Source organism: Bombus vosnesenskii, unplaced genomic scaffold (genome assembly GCF_011952255.1).
Source record: "Bombus vosnesenskii isolate JDL3184/JDL3185 unplaced genomic scaffold, Bvos_JDL3184-5_v1.1 scf7180000013379, whole genome shotgun sequence".
In the NCBI taxonomy this organism is placed as follows: domain Eukaryota; kingdom Metazoa; phylum Arthropoda; class Insecta; order Hymenoptera; family Apidae; genus Bombus; species Bombus vosnesenskii.
In genome coordinates, this window is record NW_022883009.1 from 429,414 (window position 1) to 456,120 (window position 26,707).

At 30.2% G+C, this 26,707-nt stretch overlaps 8 protein-coding genes and 1 long non-coding RNA gene across 14 annotated transcripts in view; 4 read left to right on the forward strand and 5 right to left on the reverse strand.

The window, feature by feature from the left end:
* LOC117237475 (GTPase-activating protein skywalker) overlaps positions 1-2,169 on the reverse strand; it is a 44,293-nt gene extending 42,124 nt beyond the window's left edge. Inside the window, exon 1 of the mRNA XM_033501466.1 lies at positions 1,652-2,169. The gene's annotated coding sequence lies outside the window, so the exon portion shown is untranslated. The remainder of the gene's footprint in view (positions 1-1,651) is intronic.
* Positions 2,170-2,614: 445 nt separating this feature from the next.
* LOC117237476 (cell cycle checkpoint control protein RAD9A) lies at positions 2,615-4,843 on the reverse strand. 3 transcript variants are annotated; one of them, XM_033501471.1, is made up of 6 exons: positions 4,610-4,843; positions 4,348-4,550; positions 4,122-4,286; positions 3,892-4,048; positions 3,659-3,830; positions 2,615-3,563 (listed from the first exon to the last, which is right to left on the reverse strand). In XM_033501471.1, the coding sequence occupies exons 1-6, from the start codon at positions 4,656-4,658 to the stop codon at positions 2,897-2,899; spliced, it is 1,413 nt and encodes a 470-aa protein (XP_033357362.1). In that variant the 5' UTR covers positions 4,659-4,843; the 3' UTR covers positions 2,615-2,896. The 3 variants fall into 3 exon arrangements, with proteins under 3 accessions (XP_033357362.1, XP_033357364.1, XP_033357363.1); XM_033501472.1 differs by having other exon boundaries at positions 2,619-3,563; positions 4,625-4,843; XM_033501473.1 differs by lacking the exon at positions 4,610-4,843 and having other exon boundaries at positions 2,616-3,563; positions 4,365-4,502.
* A 133-nt stretch (positions 4,844-4,976) lies between these two features.
* On the forward strand, positions 4,977-6,108 carry LOC117237479 (vacuolar protein sorting-associated protein 29). The gene is made up of 4 exons (XM_033501482.1): positions 4,977-5,121; positions 5,316-5,507; positions 5,589-5,824; positions 5,926-6,108. The coding sequence occupies exons 1-4, from the start codon at positions 5,119-5,121 to the stop codon at positions 6,041-6,043; spliced, it is 549 nt and encodes a 182-aa protein (XP_033357373.1). The 5' UTR covers positions 4,977-5,118; the 3' UTR covers positions 6,044-6,108.
* Positions 6,109-7,152: 1,044 nt separating this feature from the next.
* LOC117237480 (sarcoplasmic calcium-binding protein) lies at positions 7,153-9,817 on the forward strand. Its single transcript, XM_033501483.1, has 6 exons — positions 7,153-7,362; positions 8,151-8,264; positions 8,411-8,578; positions 8,661-8,801; positions 9,367-9,447; positions 9,533-9,817. The coding sequence occupies exons 1-6, from the start codon at positions 7,234-7,236 to the stop codon at positions 9,677-9,679; spliced, it is 780 nt and encodes a 259-aa protein (XP_033357374.1). The 5' UTR covers positions 7,153-7,233; the 3' UTR covers positions 9,680-9,817.
* LOC117237478 (ubiquitin recognition factor in ER-associated degradation protein 1) lies at positions 8,144-11,359 on the reverse strand. Of its 4 annotated transcripts, none has more exons than XM_033501480.1 (5): positions 10,971-11,118; positions 10,743-10,897; positions 10,106-10,648; positions 9,934-10,048; positions 8,144-8,214 (listed from the first exon to the last, which is right to left on the reverse strand). In XM_033501480.1, exons 1-4 carry the CDS (start codon positions 11,101-11,103, stop codon positions 9,983-9,985), a joined length of 897 nt encoding a protein of 298 aa, XP_033357371.1. In that variant the 5' UTR covers positions 11,104-11,118; the 3' UTR covers positions 8,144-8,214; positions 9,934-9,982. The 4 variants fall into 4 exon arrangements, with proteins under 4 accessions (XP_033357371.1, XP_033357370.1, XP_033357372.1 ...); XM_033501479.1 differs by lacking the exon at positions 8,144-8,214 and adding an exon at positions 9,502-9,695; XM_033501481.1 differs by lacking the exon at positions 8,144-8,214 and adding an exon at positions 11,201-11,359 and having other exon boundaries at positions 9,861-10,048; positions 10,971-11,085.
* A 412-nt stretch (positions 11,360-11,771) lies between these two features.
* On the reverse strand, positions 11,772-14,872 carry LOC117237467 (aspartate aminotransferase, mitochondrial). Its single transcript, XM_033501445.1, has 8 exons — positions 14,702-14,872; positions 14,238-14,394; positions 14,024-14,152; positions 12,961-13,182; positions 12,711-12,867; positions 12,524-12,622; positions 12,138-12,454; positions 11,772-12,045 (listed from the first exon to the last, which is right to left on the reverse strand). Exons 1-8 carry the CDS (start codon positions 14,779-14,781, stop codon positions 11,923-11,925), a joined length of 1,284 nt encoding a protein of 427 aa, XP_033357336.1. The 5' UTR covers positions 14,782-14,872; the 3' UTR covers positions 11,772-11,922.
* A 1,506-nt stretch (positions 14,873-16,378) lies between these two features.
* On the forward strand, positions 16,379-18,749 carry LOC117237469 (solute carrier family 17 member 9). The gene is made up of 8 exons (XM_033501446.1): positions 16,379-16,715; positions 16,831-17,177; positions 17,273-17,446; positions 17,553-17,685; positions 17,851-17,947; positions 18,133-18,298; positions 18,368-18,526; positions 18,594-18,749. The coding sequence occupies exons 1-8, from the start codon at positions 16,660-16,662 to the stop codon at positions 18,731-18,733; spliced, it is 1,272 nt and encodes a 423-aa protein (XP_033357337.1). The 5' UTR covers positions 16,379-16,659; the 3' UTR covers positions 18,734-18,749.
* Positions 18,366-19,309, reverse strand: LOC117237470. Its single transcript, XR_004494009.1, has 2 exons — positions 19,064-19,309; positions 18,366-18,819 (listed from the first exon to the last, which is right to left on the reverse strand). It is a non-coding gene; the product is annotated as an uncharacterized LOC117237470 (long non-coding RNA).
* A 15-nt stretch (positions 19,310-19,324) lies between these two features.
* On the forward strand, positions 19,325-26,132 carry LOC117237466 (zinc finger CCHC domain-containing protein 2). Its single transcript, XM_033501444.1, has 8 exons — positions 19,325-19,878; positions 20,940-21,432; positions 21,562-21,658; positions 21,738-22,447; positions 22,586-22,765; positions 22,866-23,125; positions 23,207-23,943; positions 24,068-26,132. Exons 1-8 carry the CDS (start codon positions 19,832-19,834, stop codon positions 24,130-24,132), a joined length of 2,589 nt encoding a protein of 862 aa, XP_033357335.1. The 5' UTR covers positions 19,325-19,831; the 3' UTR covers positions 24,133-26,132.
* Positions 26,133-26,707: the final 575 nt, after the last annotated feature.

Sequence of the window (26,707 nt, forward strand, 5' to 3'; positions counted from 1 at the left end):
CCGAGTAAAACTAATATAATTTTCAGAGTTAATATGTAACTGCAGAATTTGAACGATGCGAATCGCCAATACAAACATATGAATACATACGGTGGAGAGGATTAACGTTTCATCTACGACACATGTGAACGATCAATGACGAGAATTCATAGTCTTTTTCAATTTTTCTGCTACTATGAACGTACATTTTATTTTTATACACTTTTCTCAAATTCTAATTAGATTTACATACTTCTTATTACTAATGGGTATCTTATTACTAATGGTATTGATATTTAGAAATTAACTGAGATTTCTCAGACAAGAAAACATTAAAATATTTATCTTCTGTTGGCAGTAAATAATTAGAAATCACTTTAGAAGTAGGTTTTATCCATCTATGCGTGTATATAGTTCGAGGGTGACTCGCGCGAAGTTTGTCGCAAACAAAATGCTCGCACTGATCACTAATATTCACGTGCGAATACATTTGACTGCTAGTAACGAAATTGCACGTCAAATTTTTCGATATATTTGTTTCGTCTATCTTTAACCATTACCTTTTTATGTTTTTGTTAACAGTATTTATTAACGGTTTTGTTAACAGTATCACGTACTTCATAAAATATTTATACCATACATTACAATCGAACATAAACACATTAAAAAGAACTACATCTAAGTTGAAAAAATATTTACGTCCGTTTAACGACTCAATTAAATTCTTAAGTGGGCAATATTAAAAGAAATCACGAGCAACGCTCGACCGAACGGCTTCTAACTTGCACGTTTAAGAATTTTGCTATCTGAAAATAGACTAATTGACTTATGTAATTCGGTAAACTCGGTCCCTCGGTTTTCAAGTGGGAACGGAACTATACGATTTCCACGACAAAACTGTGCACGCATTACGCGAAAGGATCTTTGATCTCGCCGGTTACACATCCGTGACAACGTGTTATATACACCCTTATCGCCAGGCGCATTTGTCTCGAGGGACCCTTTCAAGGGGACGGATGCAGCCAGCCGAACGATTAGCGAGCAGCATCCGGCGCCGATCTAAAAGCCCCCTTTCTATGTATATGTAAGCATCGAAGAGCCGGATTACAACCGCGGAGATTTCAGCGGCAAACATACCGATTCTCGAGTGGCCAGAAATGGGAGGATCCCACTCGACGATGATTGACGTTTATTATACGTTCGTAAATCATCCTGGCAAATGTCCACAAATGCGTGCACCAAAAAACAAAATCTCCTCTAGTTCCAGGATCTCGAAAGAATCATAGATATTTCGAAAAGAAGCTCCGGTCAAAGAAAATTGGCGCAGGGCGGAGCCTAGAGTTTTCGTGCTCGGAAAAGCGCAGGCGATATCGCTTCCTTCGGGTTACCGGCCCTCTGATCAATATTAATACGTGACACCGGCGAGAGGGTGAACTGGTAAGACACACACATACACACCACAGTGTATCAAGCGAAGCATGAATTGAAAAAAAGGAGCGGAAGGAGAGGGAGGACGGAAGAAAAATTATCACGCGTTCAATCACACTTGGAATGGTACATAAGATAGATGAACAACGATAGGGCACACAAGCAGTGAGTAAAGGAAAGAAAAGTAAAGTAGACCAGAGTGGGTACGAGCGAAGAGATAGGCTGTTGATAAGTGTATATTTACCGCCAATCTAGGAACGTCCACAGCCTCGTCGGTGCAGCCCACCTCAATGGTTAAAACGCGATAGTATAGGCCCTTGTTTCTTGCCCTAACACGCAGCATGCAACACTTTTGTGTTCTCGTAGACTGGTCCACGGCACGTCATCGATAGAATCGTTCGCAGAAAATCACGATGACTACTGTCAACGATTCAGAAGGGCGCGGAGATCAGGGTTGAGGCACTCTATTCACTCACGTACACGCACTTTTCTTGTCGATTGTAATGCTTTAGCGATTCTCTGTACGTACACGAAGTCACAGTTGTATAATTGCCACTGTCGTTGGTATTAACGTATATCGGCGTGTAATGATTTACTTGTTTCTTAATATTACGCGTACTCGTTACAGTGAATGAAGATTCGAAATTGTTAGCATACAAGTATCGGTACAAGCGGAATCGCTACAGAACAATTCGACCTCATACGTACGATCATGATACGTCCGCGTATTGCATTCTTTCAAGACCAACTGCGGGATCGCGATTTTTAGTTCTCTAACTGTTTTAGTGGTGCCCTCCTAACGCAAGCGTAGTCCACGAGTATGCAGTATATAGAAAGTCATCCCAACTTGTGTTTCTAGTAACGTTTCCACGTAGCGGCAAAACAATAACAGATTATACTGCCTTTATGTCAAACGTGTTCTAATTACTAATAAATATTAGACGAACAATTTGTTACATTAACTTTAAGCATGACATTAATGTTAATATTTGTACTGCACATGGGTTATATTTAAACCATTAATGAAAAAATATTTTCTAAATATTAATATCAATATCCATCGTGATAGATATCCATTATCAGTAATATTATCGTTTTAATAAAAAGTATTTAAGGCAGAATACAATAATTTTGTAGTTATTGGTTTATTTCATAAAGATTAAAGCCGCTTAAGAAGGCATGATAAAGAAGTATATTTATATTTTGTTTACAGACAATGTGAAGTTTAAGGAAGGGAGACTTTATCTATTTAACTATGTAATATAAACAATAGTTTCATTTTAATAATTCAAAATTCATATTTTGTAATTAATGTACAATTTATCTATCAAATACACACATTACATATGTAACAACATATAGAAACACCCTCGTTAATTAAAACAAAATTAGTGATTAATAAATTGGTATAATAGAAACCTATAGATTTCTGTTATCTTAATCACATGACTGAGACACGAATGGCGTAAAATATTGTGAAAAATTATTTTTAATCATTACTAGCTTCATCTGAATCTTCAGCTAAGATTACATTGTATCCTGGCAATGTTCTTGGGTCGAATGTCTTTTGAAAGCATTTTTGAAAAATGAAACGAGCCTTTTTATTTGGAGGAGATGGTGAATTTGGTACTTTGTCTTCAAATGCATCAGACTGATCACTATCCAAATTTTGTTCTTTGTCGGTTTCATTGTTACTAGATTTTCTTTTCGTTATTGTAGAAAATATAAAATTCACTAATTTCTTTTCACTTGTAGATGTTTTATTAACGTTTGTAATTATGTCACAGCTGGATGAGGTATTCTTTTTCATTTTATCTTCAATATCTTGTTCTATAGGAAGGTTACTTACTCCATTTAGATTTTGATTATCTCTGGTTGATGCATCAACTTGTCCCTTTGGTTCCTCCACGAAACATGGATGTGGTGTTTTAACATTACCTAATTTGTTATTGGATTTAACTGACTTATCTTGAATTTTACTATCAGATTTATTATTTTTCCTACAAACTCGTTTATTTGTTGCTCTTCTTTTTATGGATTTTTCTTGTGGCTTATTAATTAATGTTGTTTCTGCTTGACTATCTGTATCAGAACTCAATGTTGACAGCACTAAGTTCACTTCAAAAGATTGATTTTTTAATGCGAATATAACTGGTCTAAAAAATATTAATAAATATTATATTCATTTATATAAATTCATTTTACCTATGTCTAATATAAAGGAATTAAAATTTATATTACTAGTTTTTACCTTCCTGCTCCTTCAGAGTATATACTAATGGGTGTAATTGCAATTTCTGCAAAATTTAAGATGGACCTAAATTCTTTCATACAAAAGGTAATTGTTGTTTCACTACCAATATCATATCGATCAAATTCTCCCTTTCCAAGTGCAAGTTGTGTACGTATTGTATTTGATAAACCTGTCAGAAATTTTTCATTTTATATTACAATAAACTACTTTTGTTATCTCTTAGATTTTACCTGAGACATCATCAACATAATTTCTTAATAAAAGCTTTTGTGCTGAAACTTCAAATGTTATTTCAATTAAATGTTGATGAAAATTTTGCATTGCATCGCCTAATACTCGTGGTTGAGATAAAAGTTTGATTGATGCAGAATCCTTATTATATACAGTCTGAAAAATATAATAAAAGAAGGTAATGAAAACTGAAAATGTAAATAATTTGTTATAGATATATGATACATACTTGTAATATTTCACAATCTAGAATGGGCAATAAATGAGTCTTAGTAATACTGTTTTTATACTTTAAAATAAACAAAATTTCAGATGCATCTGGCTCTAATTTAATATGACATGTTTCTACCTGTTTGTCTATTAAATGTGGAGCCTTAAATACAGTCATTGCACTCTGTAAAATAGAAATATTACTATTTGTAATATTACATGGAAATATAATAATATTGTATTACCCTCATTGATATTTTACATTTCAATGCATCATTTTCTTGTAAGTCACCATAAGCATAATATGAAAAATAACTTTGTAGGAATGTAAAATCAGCATATGCTGAATTTGCCATATTAACAGTACGAAATGATAAAGTATTTTCATGTGGTTCTATGTACATTTCATCTCCAATTCTTGATAATGCATGTATAGCCTTCGCTAAAACTATAATGCTTTATTATATATAAATGATATTTTTTAATACATAACAAAATATAACCTACATGAAATCGACATACTTTTTACATTTGCTCCTGCTATAACACACTTCATGTTAAATTTCTTCCATTAAACTATTTCTTATAAATAAAACATTAAATAATTATTCGAAAAAAGTAACCGAAGGAATCCATAATATTATATTTAAATCAAAATAGGGTACATCAAACAACTAAATTTGGTTAACCGGTTATGACAGAAATGTATGTTCGTATATCTGAAATACAAATTATTGATATACATAAATAATAATCATTTTATAGAAATAATCTACATTATAAGCAAGTATAAACTTTGGGTAAGAATATATAACTTATATTTAGCGCATTGTAAATAATAGTGGCAATTAATGCAATCTCGAATCTCGAAAATCGAAGGCTTATCTGTCAAACATATTTCCAATGGTGCATTTGACATTTCATTAGCTTTTGTTCTTCACAGATATCAAATGCAATAAAATAAATATCAACGCTAAAAAATATATAGGAATTAAAAAAATATTATTAAATTCGTCATGGTGAGCACACGAAATTAAATATTAGTAATAGAAATTAATTAATTGGAATTACAAATTCCTTGAGTCTTATAATCTAACCTCATAGAAAAGTACCATAACTTTGTAAAGTTAATAAAATGAAAATATATACTATTAAAGATCCATTATATAATTTTTTTATTATATTTGGTAAAAATAATATTGGATATTTACAGCTTGTTTTAGTATTGGGAGATTTACACATACCACACAGATGTAGTAGTCTTCCAAGTAAATTTAAGAAATTGTTGGTGCCTGGTAGAATACAACATATTTTATGTACAGGTAATCTCTGTACTAAAGAATCATATGATTACTTGAAAACACTAGCCAGTGATGTACATGTTGTTAGAGGAGATTTTGATGAGGTATATTTTATTTAATATTGTTAAATATTGTTATAATTCCTTAATAATGTATATTTTACTATATATTCTTTTCATTTACAGAATTTAAATTATCCAGAACAAAAAGTGGTCACTGTTGGTCAGTTTAGAATAGGTTTGTCACATGGACATCAAGTAGTACCTTGGGGAGATCCAGAATCACTAGCTTTAATTCAAAGACAATTAGACGTTGATATTTTGATATCAGGTCATACACATAAATTTGAGGCATACGAGCATGAAAACAAATTTTATATTAATCCTGGTTCAGCAACAGGGGCATATAACCCTCTTGATACGTAAGATTTTATGTTAATAGTATAAAGTAAATTTTGAATGCTACATAATATACTTATAAATTTATTTTATTATTTATTTTATTTCATCATTATATTTACAGATCAGTTATCCCATCTTTTGTTCTAATGGATATTCAGAGCTCAACAGTTGTAACTTATGTCTATCAACTTGTTGGTGATGAAGTAAAAGTCGAACGAATCGAGTACAAAAAAAATTAAAATATGTAGGAAAATTAAAATGTAAGATATATATTATAAATCGAAAATGGAATTTCACAATGAAATTCAAGATTAATCTGTGTATAATCCATATAAAATATTACCTGTATTACCATTTAAGCATTTATATAAAAATTTAAATTGTATAATACATTTGATATAAATAAAATGGAAATACAATATATAAATTGCATAATAGTTTTTATTTAGCAAATATAGATCATACTTATATAACAATTTTTACTTTTTCATGGTATGTATTTATTCAAAAAACATTCATTTTTCATGTTACATTCATTTAAGTAAAAGTTGTCATGATCAACTAAATTTAGTACCATGCTTCGTGTCACGTATGCTTATTTATGTTCATTTAAGTGTGTGTATAGACATACATATTACCGTGTCCTACTTCTGTGATTCATTAGAATTTCCTTGTGTGTATTAGTATCCGATCTTTACATTTTCAACTATTCCTTTTTTATATATTAATTTCATTTGTGCCTGAAATGTACTGATCATACGTAAAATTCTCTAGAATTACGATAAAACACGAAATTAAGCATAGGCGTAATACAAAGAAAAATTTAATTTAACTACATACACATGTTTTTGTTTTTTAACGTTTACTATGTATTTTTTTTACGTAGATTTGAGTATTTTGGTCGAAAATTGTCTTTAATATCAGAATTATACGTAGCTAGATATATACATGAATTTTTACAATTTCAGCAGATTCTAGCTATAAATTGATTCTTTAAAACTTAGGTTTTTACGGGACCGAATTTTTTATTGATATAAATCAGAAAAAGGAATATGATTTACATATAATTGATATGTTAGTTCATATATTCTTAATATTCAGGTTTAGAGCAGAGCATTTTCTAGTGTTTGTTTTCTTCTTTTGTGTCTATGTAGTTATGGTGGTATATACGCTTATGGGTTTTATCTGTGAAAAAAGGAGGACGTGCATGGGTGCTCGTACAAGGCAGTCAGACTATATACATATATCCCAACAGTAAAAGGGGGGAACAGAGCACTATTACGCATGCGTAAAGGCAAAGAGGGAATTTGGACCGACCCAACAAAAGGGGCCCACTGATCTCTGTGGCTTTAATGTTAAATTCCAAACGATTTTAAGTAGAACATATTAGTTTTGTGTCACAGATAGTTTGCTTGAAGTTCACGTTAAAATGACAACAACATTATTACGAACTGGTCTACGATTTGTAATTTCCAACAAGTGTTTTAAAAAAAGAGCTATTTCAATTTTATGCTATGGAATATCAGAAAAACAAAATATTTTACTAAAATGCAACCAGGTAATTTTCTTTTTATATTGCAAAAAAAATAGTGAGTTTAATTTATAACAAATTTCTAATCACTTTGTTTTAAAACACTTTGTATTAAAAATGATGTTAATATGAAGTAATAAAATATTAATAAATAAAATAAGTCATTTTAAAAAGTTATTTAGACGGAAAATGTTATTTAAAAAAAAATAAAAATTATATTTTGAATCGTAGGTAGCAAATTTTTCAAATTTTTAAAAAAAGGATATGTTTATTGAATATATTTAAATAATTTATATAATTATTTTCACCTTTTCCAAATTGTTTTGAAAAATCTTCAAGATTCAAGGGCAATATTACGTATTAGTTTTACAGGTGTAGAATATTACAAATACATAATGTTGTACTATAATTCGTGCATGTAAACATATGTACTGTGTATGGATAAAGATAATTTATTTATAGAATTTTTAATTAAAAGGAATATTAAAACTGTACTAATGTTATTAATAGTAGAGTTACATATCTTTTTAATTATTCTAACTTATTAAAGATAAATTAATTTCTTTTCTTTCTTTTCTTAATCCAGACTCTTTTTGGAGTCTATTATTAGGATTTCACCTTGCATCGAAGTTCATTGAACGTATATATTTATATTATATATTTTATATATTACGATGTAATGTTTTTATACAAGGATACAATATCGTAATCTATCTAATTAGATATAATGCAGTTGTCATAATCAATAACAACACACAACAATTTTTAGAACAACCTTTTATTTATTAAGGAATATATAAACCAAATGTTTTCAGTATTATAAAATATCTCCGCGAGCGTGTAGTACAAGAAGAGTGCATCAAACGGGTATCTCAACTTCTGTAAGCGAACAAGAAAGTGATAACGATTCTGACACGGAACAAGGAAAAGTAAGATACTGTTTAAAGTCTTATTATTTAAGATATTGTAATGCGGTAACAATTTAATCCCAGTCATTTATTTTTTTTTTTTTTTTTTTGATATGTGGTAACTAATCATTCAATAAAAAGTTATTTAGAATATTTTTATTTATCAGGGACAATCGTATTTCTGGAGAAGGAAAATGCGGACACTACATAATCATTTGGATATTAATAAAGACGGAGTTATCAGTCACGACGATTTCATGTTGTTCACAGAAAGATTTACTAACTTGGGACACTTAACTCCAGAATTAAAAATTGAATTCAAAAAAATAATGAATGTAAGTCAGTCTCTTTTTTATGCATTCTATGGATCAAAATGAAATAGTACATAATACTTTTAAGTTATTTATTTATATATAGAAAGCATGGGAAGAACAATGGGGAGAAATTAGTCCGTATAATCTTATTTGTATCGAAAAATATTTGGAGGAAATGCAACATGTTCTTAATGACTCATCATTGAAGAGAAAATGTCATTATTTTTTGCCATTTTTATTCAAAGTATGTTTTTAAAAATATGCATTTATATAAATTAACCCATTGAGGACGACATACGATTCGCAATTTCTTTTTGTGCGACTGACGATATTTTGTGACATATAGGTTTCCAAAATGAGTTAAGAATGCATCAGTAATCGCACTTACGATTGCTTGATCATCAATTACTTCATCGGAATCACTCTCATTTTCACTTTCTACTAAATTTCTACTAGCGATTTCCTAACTTGTTGAAGCCGTAATTAATTGCAAGACGACTGCTACAGCTAAACTGCGACTCCAGAAAGGAATTCGAAAGATTTGGTCTTTACAAAGATCAAAACATTATTATGAACATTATTACCAGCCATCCTTGAAAAATGTTGTGAAATACGATACGTAGACGTAGGAAAATAAATGACGTGACGTATCAAGCATCCATACGACACGCGACGCGACGGTCCGTATGTTGCATGAACTGTGGCTAGTGGAAATAAAACGAGAGACAGTACACTGTACAGACGCCGTCCCAATGGGTTAATATGTGTTAAAAAATATTTTCAATATATCATTAAATATAAAATTGCAGGCAGTGGATAAAGATCGAAATGGTGAAATTTCTGTGCAAGAATTTCAGTTATTTTTCCAATGTTTAGGACTCACACATGATGTAAGTAAAATTGCACATTCAATTTTATGATTATTAAAATAAAAGTTAAATAAATGAATTGATTAAACTGAAATATTTATTATAGGATGCAGTTATTTCCTTCAGTCATATTGATACTAATGATGATGGTAAAATTAGCTTTGAAGAATTCATAACATTGGGTCGTGAGTTCTTCTTAACAGAAGATCCAACAAAACCCAGTAAATATTTCTGGGGTCCTTTGGTAGATTAAAATTCTCACTGCAATCCTATAATTTGTGATAATACAATACTATATATTAATTATTTTTATAATGGTAATTTTTTGACTTCACTTGTAAGATATTTGAGTTATAGGATATAAATTTTTATACTATAGGTTAATTCGTTTACGTATATACAAAAAGCTGTTTAAATAAAAAGACTTATTAGTGTAATGGGTAGAACTTGTATGAAACTATTTTTGTTAAAAAGTATAACAGTTTAATTACAAATATAAATACTCACTTTTACAAATACATGTAATTGTATGAAAATAAATAAACCAATTATTTAATTACTTTGATTTCCTAAGAGAAAAACCTTCACCAGTGAATGCTTTAAATTCATCTGGGTCTTTTGCCTATAAACATATAATGGGATAAATATACAGTAACATACAAATGACATTTCAACTTACCTCTTTATTATTAACAGGTTTACTAATGCGCAAGAACGTAAGTGTTCCTATTTTATAATCATAATCTGGTATTCCTCTAACATAAGCCGGTTTATTTGTGGTAACTTCTGGTTTTGCAAAATCTCTACGTTTTTTGCCATCTAGTCTATTACCTTCTCCTTTGAATGGCACAAAACCAGATGGTGCTGGCATTAAATCTGCAGGATCTACTACATTTTCATCCTTTTTAGTCTCTTTTTCTACATATCCCAATGGTGGAGCAAATTCAACGTTCATATCACATTCTATGATAGTGACTGCTGAACCTGGTCTTGTTTCCAAAACACACATTTCATATATTCTTTGATTGTATTTTATAGCAATAATGTCACCTGTTGTAAGACAAGCAAAATTTCTTAATCCATTTTCTAAAACAGCTTTAGGATTTGTGATGTCTAAAAAATCTTCTGATTGTGGTTGAAAACGTGAAAATGTTGCAACAGGTAAATTTACACTTTCAACATTTATTAATTCTCCTTCTTGTAACAAAAGATTGTACATCATCTGTAATCACAATATGATAATTGTACACTGATTTGGGCTATATATCAATCTAGTATTCCTAACTAATAATACAAAAATGAGAATATAAACATACCCAACAAGGTAAATAAACTCTTCCTTCGTCCGCAACAAACTCTAAAACTCCACAATGAGTAATTCTATTAGTTTTTTCATTACTTAATCTGAATAACATAGGAAATCTAATATTTAATCTTGTGAGATGCTCTAAAGCTGAGGGTGGCATGATTACTGAAAAACAACAAATTATAATCTTTTACTTGTTCAGTGAATAATTTACAACATGTTCTTTAGATATATATACTTTTCCCTCCACGTTCTACATCTCGTCGATATGTACCCGGTAACATTGACACAGAAAAACATCTATAGTGGTTGTTGAAAGGTCTGACAATCTCCGGAAACATGTTAAATCCAAACTGAAAGTGAAAAGTCATTTTAATCGAAACAACATAACCTTATTTTATTAAAAGAAATCATCGAACGGAACATATTCCGTCGCTGTTTGTCGTTTCTCTATCAGGTTTTCTTTACCATATTTATGTATTTGTTGCAGTACTCTTTCGAAGGCTTATAATTAATAGAATTTTTTTAAAAGCCTGGAAATTTAGATTTACTTATCACTATGGCATACGCATAAATACATAAACAGACACAACTTATGCATATCTATCAGAGGTGAAGAAATATCGATAGTATATCGATTATTATCGTTAGTCTTTGAAGTGAAAAACTAGTGAAAGCTAGTGATATTTTTTTTATAACTATCGATAGTTTCGATATTATTTTGAATAACTTTAAATTTGAATGTATCAGGGTATCAAGCAATTGGAATTTGCTCAATTTGGAACTATGTGTGTAAAATAAATCGTTTTTTATTGGAAAAATAACTCATGGAAATTTTATTAGAATATTTAATATACTTCATAACAGCTTTATTCATATAGTTAATTATTATACTTTCTCGTTTATAATAGAATATATAATACAATATTGATCATATAATTTTTGCAAAAATTATGAACTATTACTATAGATAATTAAAGATATAATATAAAATTTATTCTATATTAATATATCATTACAAATATTACACTGCCTGCAGTTTTTTTTTTTTATAAAAATAACATGCGAGAATAAATGCATTTGATATAATGTGTACGTATATCTATACTATTTTGTTTATATGTGTAATGTATTTGAAAATTAAGGACAGGATTTGACAGCGTTTCTTACTCATTGGTAGAAATATTTAATTATATTGTAACATCATATATAGCTTTTGCTATATATTCCACATTTTTTGATGTTACTCCTGCCATAGATATTCTACCATCTTTTGTCAAATAAATATGATAATCATTAATAAGCTTCTCTACCTATAAAGTAAGTGGAACCAAAATTAAATTATTATATTTTATATATATATATTACATATAATGATGAAAATAAATAATAGTGGATGTCATACCTCATTAGGATTAAGGCCAGTAAAACAAAACATTCCAATTTGGTCTGTAATATGTTTCCAATCACGGGTACTACCCATTTTCTTAAGATTATCATGCAACTTTTGACGTACAGATATAATACGGTTAGCCATTGTTTTTATATCAACCATCCATTGTTCTCTCAATGGGGCATTTTCTAAGATTTCATAAGCAATTTTGGCACCATTAATTGGTGCATTAGAAAATAGTGGTCTAATTATAAGCTTCAATTGCGAAAAAACACGATTTGCTTCATCCTTGTTAGCACAAACCATTGTAAATGTTCCCACACGTTCACCTACGATGATCAATAATTTTTAAATGTTTTCATTTAGCCGAAATGGGATTTATAAACTTGTATATTAACCATATAAGCCCATATTTTTAGCATATGATTGAGCCAGAGCAAATTGAATTCCTTCTTTTACAAAGTGTCGAACACCAAAAGCATCTCTATCTGTATCACCTAAAATTTGCACAAAAATATCCACTAGTGAACAAATTTTCATGTATTATTAAAAATTAAATTATTAACTTCTTATATGTCGTTTTACCTGTGGCAAACCCTTGATATGCCATGTCCAAAAAAGGGAAATGTTCTTTCTTTTTTACTAATTCTGCTAATTCTTTCCATTGTTCTGGTTTAGGATCGACACCAGTAGGATTATGAGCACACGCATGAAGAAGAATAATGGATTTGTCTGGAATTTTCTATAGAATACAATATTACAAATAGAATTTGTAAATATAACCAATAAATAATCAATAAACACAATATATTATTTATAGTATTTATATACTAACATATAAATTTTCTAAAAGACCTTTATGGTCTAATCCACATGTTTTTGGATCATAATAACAATACTGTTTTACTGGAAGTTTAGCAAATGTAAATACTGGAGCATGGTTTCCCCATGTAGGTACTGGTAAATATATCTCCTTATTGCCAGTAAAAAAACGTGTGAGAAAGAGTCCTCCAAGAGAAAGTGCTCCTGTACCAGAAATTGTTTGAGCTGTAGCAGTCTACAAAATGATATCAGTTAAATTGTGAATTATAAAGAAGTTATATAATAGCAAAACTAATAATTCAGTGTGCTATTGATATAAAAATAATAAAATATTAACCATAACGAAATTGCACGGTTGGTCTTATACCTTATATGTACAGTCAGTCATAAAAGTCTATATACAAGTATCAAATTTTGTGTATCTGACTTGTCAAAGTAATTAAAAACACACCTTGTCACAAATTTATTTACACTTAAGTGTAGAAAGTCACACTAAATGTATTCAGTACATTAAAGTATTTCTAAAAGGAATTAGAAAAGCTAAAACATTTAACTCACAAAAATCTTGGAATGAAATTACATTACAAATTACAAAATTTTCAATTTTATTATTGCCAATGAGATACCATTATTGATGCAGAGGAGAAACCTATATGATATTAATATAATATTAAGCCTACTATTTTTATGATTTCATATATGTATAGGAGATGTTTGTAATATTTGTTTCATTTCATATTTTTTTAAATTCTTTTTTCTTAATAGAGGCGAAAGTAAATAAACTGTTACATTTTAACAATATGTGTCTTAATGTGCAAAAAAAATGTATATAGCGCTAACATTTCTTCTATAATATTTTATATTCTAGGGGTATATATATAATCTTGTGATTAATTATAGATGTGTATTTCTGTGTATATCCACACTGTGCATGCATGTGTTTTTAATACACGTGTTATGTGTATGTTTAAATTACTTAATATATGTTTATTTATTTGTTTATGCTTCAAATTCAGAAAACAATTTTAACTGATGAACTTTTTTCTTAAAGAATATATTTCACATGTAATACTTACCAAACCTTCATCAACAATATTACTATGTTCACCAAGTGCTAACTTAATACTAAGTTTACAAAATTCTGCATTTCCCGCAATTGCTAAATATTCTTTATCCATATTTCTACTTCTAATTCTTTCTTCTGCCTATAAAATATTTGATTCAGTTAGATTAATGTGAAAAAGTAGAAATATATATATTTCCCAAACATAATTGCTTTATAATATATACCATTCGTACACTTGGCAAAATAAATGGTTTAGTTTCATCATCTCGATAAGCACCAACTCCTAAATTAACTTTATTTGGATGTGTATCTGCTTTAAATCTTTCTGTAAGACTGAAAATTGGGTCTGGTGGACCCATTTCTATCTGAGACCACCATGAACTATAACACACAAAATATTTTAATATTAATTAATTTCAATTAAAGTAAATCTTAAGAGAAAAAAAGCAAATTATAAATCAGTAAATATTAATAAATTATATAGTAAATTTAAAGTTTTTAAGCATTTTAATTAAGTTAGTTATCTTATCTATCTTGTGCTTCTTCTTGAGAAATTCCTGATCATTAATAATAAATTCTATGATTATTAATAATTTTAAATAATTTTTAAACTATATAATTTATAACTATAAATTTATAATATAATAAAAGGTTAAAAAGTTCAATTAATTTTTTAATATAAACTTACCTTATTGATCTAACATTGCTGTTATTTTTAAATAATTTGCATGCAAATGGAAGTCTAAATAGTTTTTTACTTTGTGCCATATTAATATTAATATGTTAGAATACACTACATTCACCGTATGGATTATTTTAGATTATAGATATACTTATACTTCTTCAATAGTTTGCTGATTTGATGTACAATATGCAGGTGCTTATTGTCTATATAGGGCGTTCCATAAATTTGTACCCACCAAAATGTAGCCCGTAAATAAAAATAGGGAGAAATTTGATATGAATGCTTTATCAAAAAATTGTAACAACTAATAATAATAAAAAATGAAGTATGAGAAAAATGATAACAGTCTTATTTTTATCGTAGTACAAAGTATGAATAAATAAATAATGTCTATATTTCATATCGATACAAATTGATTTACTAAATTAAAATTTCATTTGTTAAATAAATTCAATAGTTTAGTGATATTATGTACTATGTATTTTCGCATTTTGAAATATACTCCATTTTTATTAATAAGAGCCTAATATTATTCCATTGTTACGTATTTAGCAGTTATTTAAGAATCTGCCTCAAGTTGGTTGGTGCACGTAAAGCGCTAATCCTGATAGTAATATGCGCAAAAATTTAAGAGAACTACGATGTAAAGTTATTACTTATTATAACTTAATTATCTTGAGTTGTTGAATTTCTACTACTTTTTTGTACGATCTCTGTTGTAACTGTTCTTTCCAATCGTGGTCCTTCTTTTATTTTGTCATAGGCCAATAGTAACTTAGATTCTGTCCCATTCATCGATGACGATTCATCTTTCGATTTCACTTAGATAACAAGCTTTTGTAACATAGGTATACTCCGTTGTTGGACCTAGGAATATGTTACAAGGAAGAAATATGTAGAATCTGAATAAAGAGAAAGAGAAGACAACAATAATTTATGTCCCCCTTACAACACAAGATCAAGTAGAGTATTTTCTAAGGACCATGTGTGATTTAGTCTAAACTGCTAATTTGTTACGTTTATCATTTCCTGCCTTTTTGTAATCTTTACTGTGATAACTTACATAATATAGAGATAATATACACACATAATATACATACTTAAATAATATAGAGATATGTCTCATATTTTATATACGTACATATGTTGGATATTCATATCGTGAATTTTGGTGTAGCTGAAAGAATGAACAAAAGATTACAATAACAAATGACATTGATTAACTGTTATAATTATAAATTATCATTGATTGCTATTTGTAATCGCTCGTTAATTTGTATATTTACATATTTGTTGCTGAAACATAGAACACTTGCTTTTTAACAATATAGATATTAGAATTAGATTTTTATGAATATCTTTTTCCAATTCATCATAAATTCCATTCAAGTATTGGAAAGTTCAAATCTGAGATTACAAATTCGCGCGTTCAATTTATATTTTAAAAAGACAACTTCATATTTATTGACTATGTTTACTGCATGAAGTTTTCAAATAACGCTGTTTTAATGTATTTCTATTTCTATCTTTCAATTTGTTATCTAAGAAATGAAATTGATATTTGTGTTAGCGTTATCTAACTTACCAACTATGTATGTAAATTAAACGATAGTGAACATATACGTTACGTATGTATATAACACGCAACTAAAAAGAATAGAAATCAGTTATATTTGTACTAATGTATTATTTTTGGATAAAACTCATTGTTAAACATTAATAGGAAATTGACTTATTATTAAATTATTAAATATTTTCGCAAAATTAATGATGACTTGAGCATGCAAATCTCCAGTTTCACGATAATCTTATAAAACTTAACAAGTTTAAGATAAGGTTTTATTTTCATTTTTCATTACTGATCTGCTATTAAAACTTTTAAAAATAACATGTCTAGCTTATATGTTTTGAGTATATGGGAACAAGAATAATTACATACGAACAAAATTATTTGATGAGAAATGCAAATGCAAATACCTTTAATTCAAGATGAAAAAACAAATTCATCTTGGTCAAGGTAATTAATCTATATTAAGATATTATGAAAATAATTTAAAAGAATCTTTGAATCTTTTTACAAGATTATTTTTGATGTTTGGCAATATAAGCTAAAATTATGAAGTAAATTTTAGGAAGGAGAGACAAAAATGGTTTCTATCATTATTATGTGGTACTTGTCTCATATATGCTACAAGAACATCTGTTCCTTTATTAATGCCAATTATAAGTAAAGAGAAACAATGGTCCAAACCAGATTCTGGAGTAATATTGTCTAGTTTTTTTTGGGGTTATACATTAACGCAAGTTGCTAGTGGTTATATTAGCGATAGAATTGGAGGACAAAAAGTATTATTGATCTCTGCTCTTGGATGGTCTATGACAACATTTTTTATGCCAGAAGTCATAGAACTCTTTTCAAAGGATGATAGTTCTGTGTTATTAGTAGCAGTAGTGAGAACGATAAATGGTGCATTCCAAGGTATTCTTATGAAATTACTAACATAAATAGCTAAAGCATGTAAAAGATGTTTGTTCTTTATATATATATATATATATAAATTGCATATATTACAGGAATGCATTTCCCCAGTATGATTAGTTTAATAAGTCAACGATTGCACGAAACAGAAAGAGCCTCATTTTTTAGTTTATTAACATCAGGATCCGCTCTTGGCACATTGCTCACTGGATCTTTAGGTTCCTATCTGTTGGAAAATTATAACTGGGTAGTAGTTTTCCAAACATTAGGTATATAAATGTATAATTATGTGTTATTTACACTAATATTAACAACGTTATTAATAAATTCACAGTGTGATTTAATTATACAAAAATATCTAATTTGTTATCTTAGGAGGTTTGAGCTTGGCATGGGCCGTGCTATTAAGTTACCATACCCTACCTTTTAAGGAAAAAGCAGCTTCTACTAAATCAGCTACTAACTACTCTTTGCCTTGGTTGAAGCTTTTAAAAAAACCTCCATTCTGGTAATCATTGTGCATGGGATCAATTTGAATTCAGTTATCATAAGTCACACAATTTCTGACACAAATCTTAATATAAAAAGTATATAAAGTTATATGGATTTATAAAAATATTATGATTACAAATTTATAGATGTATAAAGTTCACATATTAACTGTTATTTTCAGGTCATGTGTAATAGGTCATGCTTGTCAAAATAATTGTTTTTTTGTATTACTATCCTGGATGCCAATGTATTTTCATGATACATTTCCAGAAGTAAAGGTAATTAATTATTAGGTTGTCTTAAAAGTTTCTTTTGCTGTTTTATAAGGAAATAATAAATACACAACATTTTTTGTTTTATATTACTTTATTGAATCTTTAAACAAAATGGATCATACATAATTCAATAAAATTTTATAGCATTAGTTATATAACATGTTAAAAATTCTCTTTGTTATATTTAGGGCTGGGTTGTAAACATGGTGCCATGGTTGTCTATGTTGCCTTGTACATTTTTTGGTAAAGCACTTTCTGAGAAGATAATAAAAGCAGGGTATTCCATCACAGTAACACGTAAAATAATCGAAACAATATGTTTTTTAACTGAAATTATAAGCTTATTATTTTTAGGTAAGTATAGGTATGTATAATAATATATGAAAAAATTAAATAGAGAAATTGATTTTAAAACAATTTCAGCAAAAGTGGAAACTTTTCAAAGTGCAATAATTTGTCTTGCGTTTATAATTGGCGGGTCAGGTTTTCATAATAATGCAATTGCAGTAAATCCTTCAGATCTTGCACCAAAACATTCCGGAAGTGTATTTGGATTAATGAACACTGTTGGTGCTATACCTGGTATATATAATCATAAATTTACTATTGCAGTAATAGGAAAGATGATAGTAAAAAAGATAATTTTCAGGATTTCTTGGAGTATACTTTTCTGGATATATATTACATGTAACGCACAGCTGGCCTGTTGTATTTATATTCATTGCTATAATAGATGCATTAGGATGTATAGTATATTTATTATTTGGTTCTGGTCAAGCAATTATATAAAATGACATCCAATTTATTGTTCTTTCAGTTTATTGTGAATACACCCTATCCTTAAAATTTGGTACAATTGTGTAAATTTTAATTATCTACGAATAAAACAATAACATTAATTAAGTTGTGTCAATATTGCGAGAAGTTTCGATAGTAATACAAAAAAACATTCGTGCATGGTTTATATGTACATCGGTTAACTGATAATTTGATTTTGTTTAAAATTCCATATCTTATACATGTTACGTTTAATTAATCATACTTATAAAAATTTTAAATATAGTAAATATCAATAATATAAATTTAAAAGGTTAGCACTGATTCAATATAAAATCATACCTAATGAAGGAATATAATAATAATGATTAAACGCGATATCTATGATATATCTATGTATGATTTTTCAGACTATAATACCAAAACATAACCGATTATAATTTCTAGAACGATAATTTTCTACCAATCGTTACACAATATTTTACAGAAATAAATGTTACCGTATTACGTCAAATATTGAAATGTTCTTTTAATTGACGATGAATAAAAACGTAGCCAATGTGATGGTTAGTAAGTATATGCGATTGCCACCTACATGAAAATGCCTCTTTATCAGAGATTGGAGCAGCAAGTGCCTGATGCCTTTTTTAACGCGAGCATGTGAACGGATCTCGAGACTCGACTTTTCGACTTGGAACATCTCGTGAGAATTAATGTACGCAGTAGAGACAATTGCAGAGGTGGAATTTTATTTTTAACGGGACGACCGTGTACTTGTTTACGCGAGGTTTTTGATGAACGTGTGAGTTATCCGTTGACGCTTGTCGTTTTCACCGATCATTCGGTCGTGCCTGCCTCTGCCTGCTGCCGCGAATGTGGATACTTCATAGTGTGCTGTACTGCTGCTGCCGCCGCTGTGCGTTTGAAGTGCTCCCTACGGCTGATCGCCTTTGGATTTTAACAAGTCCTTCACATTCGTGAACGCTTTGAAACTGGTTCGTTATTGTACCAGACCCCGCCGTGATTGTCACTTGATAGCAACACCCGAGGCGCCAAAGCTGTCCGCATCGGCGCTTTCTTTAGCCCAAGTGGTATCAATGTTGTCTGGCAATGGTGTGTAAGGAGAACGTGGTATCATGGTTTGGGAATCTGTCCAGGTAATAGAAATATTATCAGTTTCTTCCCTAACTAATGCCATATTCTCCTTGTTCGGAAATGGATTGTTATAGTTCTTTTATTCATAGCGCTTCTTTTCGTTTTCAACTATGACCTCTTCATCCTTACCAAATTTCGAACTAACCAAAAAGAACATTCCGCAATTTCATCTTAATTTTATGTCAGAAATTAACATGAATGTATTGGTAAATAAGAAATTATATGGATATTGATTTTCATTAATGTTTAATTTACCCTATTATCGATATATCACTTTTCTGTTTATTATACAGGAGTACCAAGTATGGTAGCAACTGTTTTCCTCTAATTTCGTGTGTATTCAAGATATTATAGTGAATTAATAATTAAATCTTCTTATATATATTTATCTTAAAATGATAAAATACTACATATATTTCATATTGTTATCAACAGTAGCATCATTTACTTTTCCTGTTGAATATGGATGTTAATAAAATCTTATAAAGCATATTATTAAAAATCTATATATTAAATACCATATTATAATAGATTGCGTGTATACTTTAATAAGGATTATAATCACATAGGCTGTAATTAAATTGTTATTCTGATACAATTTTATAATTTAGTTAATTATAGTTATAATAATGTTGAATAATCAATATTAATTTATTATATCATTTTATTAGATTATTTCTAACAAATAATATAATTGTCATTTTTATGAGAGAAAGTTTTAAAAGAATTATATATTTTAGCATTTTACGTATAAATATAAACAGTATAAATTATAAAATACTACAATTTAAAATTAATATATTTTCATTCACAGATAAAAAGTTATTCAGAATTAATTATTTTTGTTGATATTTTTGATAATATTTTGTAACAATATCCAATCATTTTCATTAACTATATACTTTTATGTTGATATTGCATAAATATATTTTTATATTTTTTAAGATATCAGTTACTTACTCAAAACTATTTCATGCTCATGACAAATATTTTATTACAAATAAAGAAAGAAATATTTGTGATTAGTTCATTATTATAAAAAAATATATTTCTATATGTGCAGTTATAAACGCATCGATGTCATGTGCACGTTACTAAACATGTGCCTGCCGTTTGAAGTACGATACCTTGGCACTTGTGTAGAGGATATTGGTAAACGGGACTACAATGATCTCCGTGACACGGAACATCATGCAAACAGTGCCACTGATCTTGCCGAGTTAACAACCTTAGGTGTGGCAGATAAACGCACACGAAGGAAACTTGCGCTCTACATGGCATTATTACATTCTTGTAATTATGCATGTGCTGTAATCTTGTACAAGAATTTGTCAAATTTTGATTACCAAGAAATCTCTAACCTATTAAATGGGACCACCTTTACACCGGATGATCAACCACTTGAAGAACTGCTCTTATTGTATACAATGGCTTTAAATCATCCAGCATTTACATATGAGCAGAAAAGTGTCTTCGGTAACATTTACATAAAGCTTCAAGAAGAAGAAGCTCGTCTGAATCTTTCAAAGTTAAATTCATCTTACAAACAAACACAAGTATGTATAATCTTCGTGTGTTGAATGCATTTATTTATTTATGTAATTTGTAATCTAACTAGTATTCTAAATATTGTCTAAATATTTCATAATAAACTAAATGTTAATTTATATCTGTTTTAACAATAGGGTTGCGCGCCATGTATGAATACAAACGAAAGATTAATAGACACAGAGATGCAAGGCAGTTGTATGATGGCTCCACCACCAATGCAAACTTATCATGGTAGTTTATAATATGATATATGCGTACATATATGTATAACATATATATAAATATTAATATCTTTTTACATTATCTGTAGGAGAAATGACAATGAGAAATAATACCATGGTAACTGGTGTTCCCCCTGGTCTTTCCATGCCTCCACCTGGATTATGCCTGCCAACTCCAGAACAAATGCCAATGGGATCAGGTGGTGCAACACAGTACCTTCACCTTGGCTTTCCATCAGTAAATCACATGCCACCATGGACAGGTCAGGTTATGATGGGGAATCAGCTGATGTATCACACTGGCGACATGTTGGCTTATCCACCTTCCCCCTTAGTCAGCCGTCAATCGTCACCATCCCAGTCTCGATCTCCTAGTCGCAGTAATTCCCCAATGGGTCGCAGAAATAATACAATGCCGCGCACCTCTTCACAAGTGACTCAGTCTACTTCGAATACCTTGACATCAACGAGTGCCTCTAACAGTCAAACAAGCATCTGCAGCTCAAATGCCAATTCCCTTCCACCACTTCCCACATTGGGTACGAACAGAAGTCATCCTAGTCAACCTCCATTGCTTCCATCACGCTCTGTTCCCTTGTCTATCAGCAGTTCTACTACTTTTTCACGACATAATAGCGTCGAGAATACTCCTTCTACCTTAATTCCGGCAGCACCTCAATCAAAACAACCTCCACCACCACGACTGCGATCTTCAATTTCTGGTGATTCATTGCGAGAAACGTTAGGAAAAGAAATGCCAAATTTCAAAGGCAACTTGCAGAATTTTTCTCTCGACGAGGTGAGATAGTAAAGTTTTAAAATAGTTTATAATCACATAATATATTTCATAATAAATTTTACTTTATATTTAGTATAAATATATAATAGAATATGTATGTACATTAATAAACATAATAATATGTGATATATTGTGCAGATCCGAAGAATGAGTGATGAGGACTTGAGGGAAATAGGATTAACACAAAATGCAGTAGGGCAATTACGAAGTATAGTTAAGAGTCAAACTACTAACGGCTTAAATCAAATTTCTACTGATAAAAAATTAGATAGTACTAGCAGCACAACACACACAGTTGTAGATTCAGTTGAAAATGAGGTAATAATTAATAATCTATACTTGATATATATTAATATATTGTTAACTTTCATTTAATCAGTGAAGGAAAATAGATGCATAACATAAAATTTTTATTCAGGCTATACCGGGAATGGAGATGTTGAATGATAATGGAAATCAAAGCAGTAAGTCAATGCCGTTACAGGAACAGCATCCAGCGATGCATCATCATCATAATCATGCAGCTACACCTAATTTACGGCGATATCCTATGCCACCGTTAGATCCTGCGCAAATACAAATGTATCCTGCTCCGCCACCGATGTATGCTGCACAAAATGCACCATGCTATGCCTGTCTTACATTACCTGTCGCCGGGGTACAAAATCGATATTCAAGGTAGGAAAGAAAGTGTACAATTATTAACATTTATCAAAGTTGATTTTTGAATTTTGAATTAACGATGTTAAAATATTTTAGGTGCAATGCTCAACACGTATATTGTTTAACACAATTACAAGCCTTGAGGTTAGATCCTGAAAACAGCAGGCATTGTTCACAGAGTAGTAGTTCTGATAGTACTGGTAGTAGATCTCCGCCAGAGACTCCTCCGGCAGCACCGTGGGTGAGCGGCAGTGAGAGCAATCCACCGCCAGTTACTGATCATCTTAGTTCTGTACCGGTACATTCTACAAGTGCAGTATCACATCCAGCATCCCAACAACCTATACAATCGGGCCCGGAAAGGCAACGTACTAGAAGAAATCAGACACATGTAATGCGTCATAAAAATCAAATGGTGAACGGCGGTGGGCCACCGAATCTTTCACAATGCGTTTCCTTTCCCACGCCACCTTCGCAGTCGCAGGTCACGTATCTGCCGCATGGTCATTTTCCGGCTTTGAGACCGAGTAGTGGTATTTATTCTAACTTCTCACATGGACCGTATGCAAGACCAGCTTATCCGACCACGTACCAACCGAATGGTGAAATGATGTACCAATATCCTGGACATCCATCCTCAGGAGGAACACCACCACCTCCACCGAATGCAGCCGCGACACCTGTTCAGGCACCGTATATGCCACCTACTCCGATTGTTACATATGCACCAGCTGCCGTCCCACCAACGAAAATTTCGTGCTATAATTGTGGCAGTAGTAGTCATCTTGCAGTTGACTGTAAAGATCAAACCATGGAAGATCTTACCAAAAAAGGTAACTTAAAATTTATACTTTTATGTAGAATGTTACTGTTTATAATTATACGCAAATAAAAGATGGGTAATGTACATAGGTCTTTTGCGATAAATAATATTTTTTCTCTTATTTTTACTTTCAGCTCAATACCGCTTAGATTACAGTATAATGAAACAACCTGGAGAGTGCCCAAATTCTGACAAGTGATCCCCTGCCACGGACCATCCAGCAATTTATCATTATCATCATTACCGTAATTACTGTCACCATCACTGTCATTACTACTGTTACTACGATGCCGCCACAGCAATACAACCTAAATACCGTTCAAAAGATGACTGCTATCGCTCCTCATGCAAGTTTTCGGTGATTTTTGTAGACATCCCTTATATTCAGGATGACGATTTTTTAACCGAGGAAGTTTCGCGATTTGCGGTACCAGGTATACTTTTTACAAGTTCTTATTTATGATAGTAATTCTTAATTATGTAAAAAGATGTCGCGTCATGTACAAAGAGAAAACTGGGAGAAGCATAACGCAGAATGCTCTTATCTATGTTTTTAGAATACATTTTGAAAGGTTTGTGTTAGGTACTGACTCGTGTCTTACCAATGATACGTATGGACTACATATAAACACATATACATACATACTCACACACATTCACAGCACGCCTCAACCCAATTTCTCACTATTTCTCTAGTAACTAGCCATAAACGAAATACAAGAAAAAAGAACGCATTGTGCTCTGATTAGATGAAACTACCATGTTTGACTATATTTATCATTGATACTTTTACTTCTACTAGTACATCTACTATCACTATTACTACTATTACTATTAAACTATTACTATTACTTCTATTATCGCTACTGAGCCACATTTTTATGTATACATATTTTCTCAATTCTTACGTGCGCAATGTTTGAATGAGTGCAGAAGTGAATGATGACAACAGAGTAAAAAAAGATAAGATAAAAAGAGTAAAGGATGAATGCACATAAGAAAGAGAGAGAAAAGAAAACAGGAAAGAAGAAAAAAGGAAGAATGAAAGAACAACAAACCATAAGTGTTCGATCGTCTAGCTGCCTTTGCGCTCCTGTGTGTATAAAACTATAAATATACGCCGCTCATCACTCATTTATTAACTTATGAATAGTTAGTTAAATAACAATAATTCTCATCCTATTTATATAAATAGTCATGCAATCACGTGCAACTTAAGCAATTTTATACGAGTTTTATTGATCGCCCATCTTTTTTAAGTGTAAGCAATGCGTTATATACGTTTAAAATCTCGTTAGTAAGTAATAAACAAAAGAAAGAATAACGACTTGAATATGTACTAGTGTTAGGTATGAGTGGAGTGGCAATCTGCGTTGAACTCATCTTGTCAACAAGTTGCTACTGCATTTAAACCAATTCTTAATTAAACAAACACCGTTAGTGAGTGTCGATCTAATTCTATTAAAGTGTATAATTTGGTAAATCTTTGTCTAGTTCCCATACTTACGATGACTTATAATTTTTAATCGTAAGACTCTCATACTATGCATCTGATCTATATGAAATAGATCCTAGATATTTAAAATAGTAAGGACTGAAAAGATATAAAAACGAGCGAGAGTGAGTTTGATATGTGTGATTTTAAATACACATGCATTTAAAAACTTCCTTTCAGTAGCTTCTGGATATAAAGAATTCTCAGGTGTCTTTTTTTTTTTTTTTTGGTTAGTAATGAATTATTTGGCAGCTAGTCAATAGCCACAAACATTTTGGGATTAATATTTTAGAGCTGTTATTTTGCAGTGATAAAAATTTGAAAAGAAGAGACAGTTCAGAGTTGATGATTTTCATGTTACCTTTGAATCTGATTTAACAATTTTATTAAGATGATGATAACTTGCTCTAATGGTATTGTTTTCACATATTATTGTATATAAAGTGAAAGTCGTTTTTTATTTCTAAACAATACTTTATTCAAATTCCAAAGAAAGCCAAAAATTAGTTGGGAAAAGTCGAAAAAATATTATTCATACTATATATATATTATAATCTTCAAACTTCTGTCAATTTTTTATAAGAAATTCGACTGTGTCGTAATTATTAGAGTCTGATTCGGTGTTTAGGTAACATTTATTAAAAGTGCCATTTTTGTTGAAACACCCAGTGTCTTCATACCGGTCTATTAAAAAAAAAAAAAAATAAAGGTTGAGGTTTGTCTTGCCATTAGCATTAGTCAATGATGATTTTTAAAAACTACCTGAGAAAAGTTTCGAAGTGGCTGTGACTGATGAAGAGTGTGTAAAATTCATATTAAAGCTCTATGAATATTTTTTTTTAATTCCATAATACAAAATAATCGAATCCTGGTATTCGCGAGTACTTTGTTTTTGAATTAATATCAGTTGTAATTGGCAGGTATTGCCTAAGCCAGATTTATGAAACACAAACAAACACATTTTTCTATTTTACATTTTAAATACAGATATGTTGCTTGACAAGAGCAAAAGAAAAATAGCGCAAAAATTTCGTGTGTTTGTATGTGATTCGTCTACGAAACAAAGGAGTCTGAGTTTACAACATATATTTAACAAAAATATTGTAAATCTCTCAATTGAATTTTTCTGATAAGGTCATCATTTGAGTCATAAATTTGAAATTTTCGTTCGCGGACAAATTTCGTTTTCGAAATTAAATATATTATTGAACTATTTTTAAATATAGGTCCAAATGAATGTGTTTGCATCTTGCTAAATAATAACAATTCATTGTTGACC